This window comes from Populus euphratica, unplaced genomic scaffold, assembly GCF_000495115.2.
Source record: "Populus euphratica unplaced genomic scaffold, PopEup_1.0 scaffold212.1, whole genome shotgun sequence".
Classification (NCBI taxonomy): Eukaryota; Viridiplantae; Streptophyta; class Magnoliopsida; order Malpighiales; family Salicaceae; genus Populus; species Populus euphratica.
This window is the reverse complement of record NW_011499976.1, coordinates 11,093-21,066: the sequence shown is the minus strand read 5'-3', so window position 1 is coordinate 21,066 and position 9,974 is coordinate 11,093. Positions and strand designations below refer to the sequence as shown.

The 9,974-nt window shown below is 30.0% G+C and overlaps 1 protein-coding gene across 4 annotated transcripts in view; it reads left to right on the top strand.

The window, feature by feature from the left end:
- Nucleotides 1-2,908, top strand: part of LOC105139526 (peroxisomal membrane protein PEX14-like) — a 7,011-nt gene extending 4,103 nt beyond the window's left edge. For 3 of the 4 annotated variants that reach the window (XM_011045999.1, XM_011045998.1, XM_011046000.1), the window contains 4 exons: nucleotides 1-55; nucleotides 819-863; nucleotides 948-1,016; nucleotides 2,135-2,905. In XM_011045999.1, the coding sequence (XP_011044301.1) occupies nucleotides 1-55; nucleotides 819-863; nucleotides 948-1,016; nucleotides 2,135-2,632 (667 nt within the window). In that variant the 3' untranslated portion in view covers nucleotides 2,633-2,905. Of the gene's footprint in view, nucleotides 56-818; nucleotides 864-947; nucleotides 1,017-2,134 lie in introns of all 4 variants that reach the window. The other variant, XR_844991.1, reaches the window with a different exon arrangement.
- Nucleotides 2,909-9,974: the final 7,066 nt, after the last annotated feature.

Below are 9,974 nucleotides of genomic sequence, written 5' to 3'. Positions count from 1 at the left end.
GCAGCCTGCATCTGCTGAACCCTCTGCTGCACCACACCCTAAGTCATATATGGAGGTAAGAACTAGTGTAACAAATTTGTTCAATTGTATTGCAGGCTGGCATCCATTGGAATTAATCTTGCTGCAGTGGACCTGTGGTCAATAGTTGCATGATGCTGGTGTTTCTGGAGTGAAACATAGATGCAACTCTTTTTTCTTTTCTTTTTTTATGTTGAAGTGTATCATATTTCATGAATTGGAAACAGGCATGCAACTGAGGGCATAAAATATCCCTGTTTTCTTTTTTAGTTTTGATTTAAGGTTTTTACTTCTTAGAACCCTACTTAGACATTTTTGAATCCTTAGTTTCAGAGTTTTGATATTGAACTTGCTTGGTCAGACATTTGATTTGAACCACTTTATTAAACAGTTTCAAGTTAATTATTGAAAATGAGGATCGATGGAAACATTTCAGAATTGATAGGGTTCTGAAATCTGAAGCTTAGTAGAGAAGAAAGTTTCAACTTTGATAGTTTCTGTAGCAATGTAAGCCAATTCCAGCTTAGTTTAAGGAAAATTTGCTAAATGTTTAAACATTGAAGAGAGACAACTTCTTTCTCAAGATTTCTTAACTGTATGAGCTTGATGTTCCTTGTTCTAACTGGAATTTGAGTTTGCAACTTGAGATGTCTGAATTTTTCTTCTATCCATGTTGTGCAACTTTCTTCATGTATGATGATGCTTAAGAAATAACTATTGCAGATTCAATTTGGCAACACTGATGGATTCAGTAGCCTATGATAGAATTCCGCTAACTATTTGGTAATTATCTTGCACAGATCATGGAGATGGTTCGGAGAGGAGAGAGACCTGGCAATATCAGGGTAAGTCAGACCTAGTCCTTACACTGAAATTGGCTTCCTTCTCTGTGTGACATGATAATTTTGTCATCCTGGATTTATATGCAGGATATCAATGATCAACCACCCAATCCTAGTCAGCAAATTTCAAATCCTCGCATTGCGCCTAGAACTAAGGTGTGCAACTGAAGACTCAAATTATTGATCAATCAAAATTCATGCCCCCCTTTCTAATGTCTTAAATAGAGTGATTGGTTTAGGCACCAAAGTCAGGAAAATGTAAACCTAATAGGATAGGAAAACTAAACTATAGGAAAAGGTACCAAATAGGAAACAGAACTAGATTCCTTACAAATCATTTTAACTGCTAAAAAAATACCAAATAGGAAACATAACTAGATTCCTTACAATTCATTTCAACTGCTAAATAGAAAATAACAAAGTTTTATTAATTTTTTTTTTCATAATATGTATAGAACAAAATTTCCTATTTAGTCAAGTATTAGTTCCCGAAGGAGTGTTTTCTCATTCCACATCACGTTTCCTTCTTTTTCATGGATTCATACGCTATTGGGGGGTTTTCTATTTAGATGGCCATGTAGATGTAGAGCATCTACCTGTCTAGATGCAGAGCATTCTTACTTTCACTCTTCCAATTTAAACCCTGCATTATAGTAATTAATTTACACCTGAATATCATTATTGCAAAAAAGAAACTCCTGAATGTTATGCATATTTGACAAGATGTTTCTTGGCTCTCCCTCGCATTCCTTCTTCTCCAAATCATAGGCTGATGTGGATTATATAATTTTTCTTATTCAGTTGGTCATGTTAGGTATGAAAATCTGAAATTGCAACCGGTCTTCAGAAAGTCGCCACCCTCTCCCCCTCTGTCTACCTTTCCACTATTCTGATTTAAAACTCCTGGATTGCTTCAAGTAGTGTAATTAATTTTTCCTGAGTGTCTTTTATATTTGACAAGAGTACTGCTAAAATTAGAGGAAGAAAAAGGCCTTACAAATTGGTGTGGCGTCTTTTTTATCCAACACTCAGTTTTATTGATTGCATCATGTCTTATTCTATCAGATGATTCAGAAGTAGCTCTGAGTTGATTGATACAGGCTTTTGAGTTCACTCTTAAAAACAGAATCCATTACTGTGGTTAGAGATATATAGCTTGGAAAAATGTCTTCAGATTTTTTAGACTGCTGCAGAATATGATTGAATAACAGGAATCTTCTTAAGAATTTTTGAATTAACATTAAAACAAACTTCTCCTTTTCCTGTCTGAGTAGCCATGGGAGGTTGGTCAAGTCCAAAATAACTCAAGCCAGGTGCCTCAGTCTCAAGTGAGCGAAGAAGATTTGAATTCCAAGGTACTAGACAATGGTATCTATCAGTTTGATGGTGAGAGCACTACACCCTGGTGGCAGCGGAAAAATGCCAGAATTGCAGAGATAGATAATGAAGATGAAGTAAAGGCTGGACCTTATGGTGGACAAAACAACCAGCAACCAGTTAGGCGCACATGGGTCCCTCCCCGGCCACCTCCTGTTGTGATGGCTGAAGCGGCTGAAGCCATCAGACGACCAAAACAATCAATTCAGAAAGAACAATTGGAAGATGATCGATCTGTGTCTCATCCAACAGACACAGCTGATGAGTTACAAAGGATAACAAAAATATCAGAATCAGGGGGTGCTGTGGAGATTAATGGTGGGGGGTCAGTGCTGAACGCAAGTGAGATACAGGAGGAGCCAGAACAAATCCATGAAGTACAGTTTGGTGTTTGAAACAACTGCCCGAGAATATGTTAGATCAGCCTGGTCCACAATCTATTTGATTCTAAATGTATTATGTGCCTAGGTTGTCTCGTTAGGCCCTGTTTCTGAAGTTCATTTTCACGAGAGAATAAAGTTATGCCTTAATAATGGATAATAATTTTGTATATTGTTATGTGCGAGTGTTTTGCCCTGCTCACTAAGCTCAACGTGGATATCTGGGTTTTGCTTTTGTGTTCACTGTCAAAGCCTGCTATACCAAGTTGTGAAGAATAATTTGGGTTTTCCTTTGCTCTCTGTTATACAGGAGGCCACCCTCTCTGAACCTGCCACCTGAAAATAATATTTTTCCCCACTCTCAAAACCGTGCGCGTGTTATTTTTAATAGAAAATAATTTCCGTTGACTTATTACCAAGAGGACATCGAATCCTAGTGTGCCCAGTGTCCTCTAGAAAACCACTTTCTTGAAAACACGCAACTTGAAAACACGCAACGCCTTAGTTTCCCCCTTTTTTTTCTTTTTTTCCTCTCAATTGAGTTAGTAGATGATCCCCTTTTTAGTCTTTTTCCCTCAATTTAGTTAGTTGATGTTGTTTTGTTTTTTTGTACTTTAAAAATATTTTTTAAAAAATAATAAATATTATTTTAATATATTTCCAAGTTGTTTTTTTTTGTTTTTTTTTTTTTTTTTTTAAATATTTTTAAAAAAATAATAAATATTATTTTAATATATTTCCAAATAAAAAACACTTTAAAAAATAATCATTATTATATTTTCAAACATACCTCAAGTTTATATTCATCATTCACATCATATACATTTATATTGATCTGATGGGGGAGTTGGATCTTGAGATGGAAAAGAAATTAAAGTCGGAGATGATATTGGAAAATACCAATCATGAAGAGCAGCTGGGCGCAACACGAGCCATTTGTGCAAGGCTATATGCTCCATCGTTTAGTTTTGTTCCGCCGCTAGAATTATTTGCTTGCCATCTATGTGGATCCAAAATGGTAGTCTTTAGGCTCAACTCATAGCATCCAGTGGGTTTGCTACACTTTCAAGTCGGGACTCAAGCAACTGGAGATTTGGGAACTTCTGGAACATAGACTCCAGCTTTCTCGCCAACATAGTAAAGCGAGAGCGGGTGTGGAATGGTCGATCCTGGTTAAGATGTTACTTACGTAAATAATATAAATTATAATTTAAAATTTTATTCAAATATAATATTAAAATTTTAATCATCAAACAATTAACATATGTTTAAATCTTATTTTTTTATTTATTAAAAATCATTTATTTTACCACTCAAAAGTTTTTAAATTCCAAAAAAAATAACTCTTTTATAGATATTAAATCTTTTATTACCGATCATTAACTTTTTAAATTAAAAAAAAAAGTATATTATTATTACGATGTGAATATTTTATTTTTTAACCTATTGAATACCAAAATATATCAATCATGAAACCTTTTCTTTTTAATGAAATCATGAAACTTGAACATTTGTAAGTGGCATTCTATTTTTTTTTTTATATGAGTAATGTTTTGATAAAATAACTTTAAAAATGTTATTAATTGTGGCATAAAATGAAAAGAATGTAAATAAATTATTGTTTTATAAGGGAAAAAAATATGATCTGCAGATGCTACAGTGGAAGGTTATTGTTAAAAAAAAAGTGACGTTAATAAACAATATCAACATAATTACTTGTTTCTCCAAGAACGAATTATTCCTGAAAATATAAAATTGATAAGTAGTTTCAAAGACTTTAATGAGAGAGGGAGATAGCTCTAGGAGCAAAAAACATTTCTTTCTCCCTCCTTTGGATTTAAAAAAAGCAGCTGCCATGTTAGTCTTTCGACGGTGTTTCTGCAACTTTGTTTCCATGGTATTGCGAGAACTGTTATATTATAGTTGTTATTTGAAAAAATTATTTTTAATTAAGATTAGTTTAAAAAAAATATATATTTGGTTAAAACTATTGTTGAAATTAAGGTTAAATAAAAAGTATTTTTAATATGTTTGATTAAGAATACTTTTGAAATTGAATTTATAAAATAATTTAAAAAATATAAATTAATATTAATGATTTTTAATTTAAATATTATAAATTTAACTACTATTATTATATCATGAAATAAATAATAATTATATAAAATATTTTTTATTTTTTTATTAAACTATCTACAATCTCATCACGTATATAATATATACAACAAGAACTACAGTTTTTATAAATTTTTTAAGAGCACAACAATATCAGATATCAGGTAAAATATAATCAAGAATAAAATTAGGATTGCCATCAAATTCTGCTAATGCTATATCATCAAGCAATTTCTGTCTAATTTATGTAGTGTTATTAAATAATGTTTAACATTTATTTTTCGAATAGAATACAATTAAAAATAAAAATAAAAATATTTTTTTATTTTTATTTTGCCAAGTCAGACCCGATTCAATATATTTTAGCTTTGAACTGGACCTGGTTCGATCATAACAGTAAAAAATATATTCACTGTTCACATGCATGCTCCACTGAACAATAAAGCGTGACTCTACTGTTCAGTGATTTCTCCTCCATTGAGAAGTAGCAAAATACTGTTTCTATAAAACCTACAGGTACAACTGCAAAATTGAAGGGTCCTACCAGCATAAACCATTGTTTTTTCTTAACCAAAATGTAATATTTGTGGATATGGGTGAACTTTACTCATAACCACACTACCAAACGATTACTAGCATGAAACTAAACAGTGCAAGAATAAAATCTAATAGGTATGCTAGTTGTAAAACATATAAATTTGCTTTATATTTTATATTGATCCTCAAAGTTTATGATATCTTTGAGGATCAATTCTTCTCCCTCCAGTTTGTTTTATATTTTATATTGATCCTTACAAGGTTAGAATATCTTAATTTTGATTCTTCACTCTATTGTTTTGTCATCTGCATTACATAAATTGTTTGTTGCTGGCTTATGTCGATGCACTTGGACACTTTGTTCAGTACTAAACAATGAATGATAAGGCTGTCATTGCTTCAAATTGAAAATGCTAAAGATATTGACAAATCTTAAAAGTCAGGTATCAATGCGAAACATTTGGCAAACTAAAGGGACGAAAATATAATTCGCCCTTTGAATATTCCAACACCAAGCATTTAAAACATTTCAGCTCCCTGTTTTAACAGATGATGGAACTTAATAAAGACAAAGAAAAATTATTTCCATATGCTTGATGTATAACAAGAAATAAAAAAAAAAAAGTGTTTTCTAGTGAAATAGCTTGACAAATCAGTTTTTTGAAACTATTTTTTTAACACTGAGTAGCACCAAAACTAGTTTTTTGGTATGCTATTCGTCGTACTTTGATCAATTTTTTTAAATAAAATAAAATATTTAAAATATAAAGAGTTTTTTTAACAATAAAATAAAATTAAAACTTCATTAATTTTAGTAAATTAAACATCACCCAGAATAATATTTTTTTTCTTAACACCACAAGATCCTATAGCCTATAGCCAAGACAGTCAAAGCAATCTACTAATCCCAAATAAACAAAACACTAAAGGAAAAGAAAGAAAGAAAATGAGAGATCAAAATTAACAAAACCTAGGGATTAAAAAAGAAAAGAAATATTTTCGCCACATGACATGCTTTCTCTTACAATTTCACACAAGAAGCCAAAAACCAAAGGAGAGGACGGATCCTGGGTCCCTATTAATTCAAGATACCATTATTGTGGTGTTAGTAACACATGAAATGTTAATGTTTGATAATCTACTTTTATTGGTAGATAATGACCTAGTATTAAAACCTCTTATCTAGTGTTAATGTGATTTATGGTTAGTGCATGTGCACCCATAATTTTCACTCCTCATTTGGTGATCAGCCCTGACTACCTGGTCTAAGGCTCGGTGGCCAGCTTGATCTAAGATATGGATTCCGGGTTTTGACCAGATTATCAGAATCAATTTTTTTTAATCAAAACAATATCTTTTTAATGAAAATAAAAATTAAAAGGTTGTAATTAGGTTTTTAACCAGGTGAATCTACAGGGTCAATTAGATTATACCAGGTTTTTTTTTTAACTAAATTTGGTTCTAACCCCAAATCATCTAAATTTTTAATTGATTTATTAGATCAAATTAGATTTTAAAACTATCTTTGGAAGATATTCACTTAGTGTATAAATTAGCATTCATTATTTTTGTAGCTGTGTATGTCAAATCCTATATTGATTTTGCATAAAATAATAATAAAAAAAATTTATCTTTAATCTAGGGTCATTTTCATTTTTTTATGTTATTTGTTTTGTAATTTACTATTTTGTTGAGAGTATTATGATAAATTTGCCATCATGTGAAAAGCACCAATATATATGGAGTAGTGTGGTGGTGTTTTGTAGTGGTCAACTTTGTCCTTTTATTGAGTAGTTGGAAGTGTTATCACATCTTTTTTTCTCCTAGTGCCATGCATGCTAGTATTGGGTGGATTGTTTGTTGCTAATACTTTTCTTTTTATTTTTCCTTTCATTTTAATTACAAGTTTTGTTTTTCAACTTTATTTTTTTTTAAATTTTTGTTATTTTTATTTATTTTACTTATTTTTAATTTTTTATAATTTTTATCAATTTAATCCTTAATCTTTTAATTTCTGATATTTTCATTGATCATTTTATAAAAAAATATATTATTTGTTTTCTTCAATTTGATGTTTAATCTTTTCTTTTCATTAAAGTTATTTTTGTTTTTAGTTTAATCATCCAATCAAAAATTTGTAGTTTTCTTCATTCTTTTAATTATCATTTTTTATTTTAGATTTTCTTGTGCAATTTTTTTTTCAGTTTTATTTTTTAATATTTGATTTGTTGGGAATTAGACCTTATGGTTTTTCAATACATGATGCTTCTAGTTTAATAACTTAAATCACATATTTAAAAAATTAACATGCATTGATATCTTTTTTTTTACTTATTTATTTTTTGAATTCATTATTAGACATTATTTTTTTCTATATATATATAACAATTCATTTATGGTTTTCTTCAAAAACTTTTTGTCAAATTATCTTTATCTTATGACTTAGACTATAAGTTTTGCAGGTTAATTCAGATTAACTTATTTCTTATTATTCAGGTTTAATATCTATCATGTTACTTCGGATTAATTCGAGCTGATAATTTTTTTTATTTTTTTTTTATCTAATTTCATGTTTGTAATAGTTTTATTCAAAATTATAGTAATTTTTAAAAAATATTATTTTGCTATTTATTATCTTTGTCTAGTATTTTAATCATCTAGTTAATTATGAAGGCTATAACGAGTCATTGGTTTTTCTTATTCTTCTGAAACACACTTGCAGTCCATGTACATCGTGTTTTACAATATATATATATGTGTGTGTGAGAGAGAGAGAGAGAGAACGAGAGATACGATTCATCAAAGAAATTGCTCTTAACTATTTTTGTGTGAGTTAAGCATGAATAAAACAATTCACGTCTATACTATCATGATTTACTCTTCCACCGGGAAGTGTTTCATTGATTGATAATTACAGAGAATGATTTTTTTTGAAAAATAATTTAAAATTATACTACAAGGATATTTTATATCATTAACTATATAATAAGTATCAAATACCGAAAAATACCTTTACATGAAAATCACCAAACATAAAATAAACAAAACATAAAATAAACAAAGAATAAGTATGCTGGCTTACAATTGCAACACAGTAAATAATAATTTTTATTTTAAATAAAAGAATATAAAACATGATTTTAAATACAATCTAGCTACTTTTTATTTTAAATAAAAAAATATAAAACATGATTTTAAATACAGTCTAGCTACGAAGCAAGACTCGATAGCTTTAGGTCTGGCAGCTGAGCCAAACTCTATTGCCTCAAGTGTGGCTGTTGATTAGTACTTAAAAGTGCATTTTCATCAAGGTTTTATATCATCATTTTACACTTAAAGTATCAATAACTCTTTAACTAAAGCATGTTTTATAATAATATATCTAATAATATAAGATACCTTTAATTTATGGTAAATGTTCATTTTAAATGCAGGCCTATCACATAAATGAAAGGATTGATTGATAACTTTAAGAACTTAAATTGCAAGGGCAAAGAGATGACCAAAATTAGAAAAGAGATGTCGATGCAATCCAAACCAAAACACTGTTCGGTAATTGGGTCATATCTGGAGCTATAGATCTCAGATTTAGGTCTACTTTATATGGATGGAAAGGTAAGACATAGGCCTACAACTTTCATATGGAGCCCAAGATCTGAAAAGGCCATTTTCAAGTCCAAATTGTAGCAACAACAAAGAAGCCTGAATCTGTCCTCCAGCCCGAGCACTGTTCAGTATTTTGGCCATATCTGGAGTTCTAAAAGTCCAAATGAGCTGAATTGTTTACACAAGAAAGCTAAGACAATTGCCTACAACTTTCATGTTTTCAAGTGGCTCCAATTTTGACATTATCAATGATGTTTTGGGCAGACAAGAGAAGATAAGATTGTCACCAAGTCAAGAGTTGGCCACCCACTCATCAATTAGTCATCAAATCAATAGTTCCTAATTTTGGCCTATAAAAGGAGGCATTTGCCATGCATTTAGGCATCTTGATTTCCAGATCAAGATCATGTTTTTGTATTTTTTGTATTTTTTGTAATGTTTATGCTTTGCTTTCATTAATATTAAGTTTATGCCTTTCATTTCCTTTTATTTACTTAGTTAACTTTTATCTTATTTATGTTCTTGTTTTGTTTATTTATTTTTCTTTCTTTTATTATGTTTAGCTAAGTTTATTATGTCAAGGTGAAAAGGTTACACTAATGGTGTAAGAATAAGTATAGTGTAAACTTAATATGGACTTTAATGTTTGATAATAACATGTTTTGTATTTGTTATCTTGTTCACTCTTTAATACTTCGCTTGTTAAATGACTAATCTTGATTTATGTTGTATAACACTTGGTACAACAAATGCTTGACACTTTCATAGCCTATACTGTATGGTATAACCAACACCTGAGCTATGAAAGGAACTTGATTTGTTATTAACATAAGTTATAATCATGAATGCTTGACAAGATTTACAAGTATTAGCATTAATCGAATAAGATGACTAATGTAATCATGTTAACAATCTATCATCTGATTGGAACCTCCTTTGTGTGTGGTTTCCAATTGACAAATAAAAGTTTATACTATACTTGTTTGACATACCATTAGTGGATCCTCTAACCTTAACATTTGTTATTATCATTGTTTAATCGTTACATTAATATTCCATCTCAAAGTTCTCATCTTCTTCTTCTTTTTCTCCTTCTTTT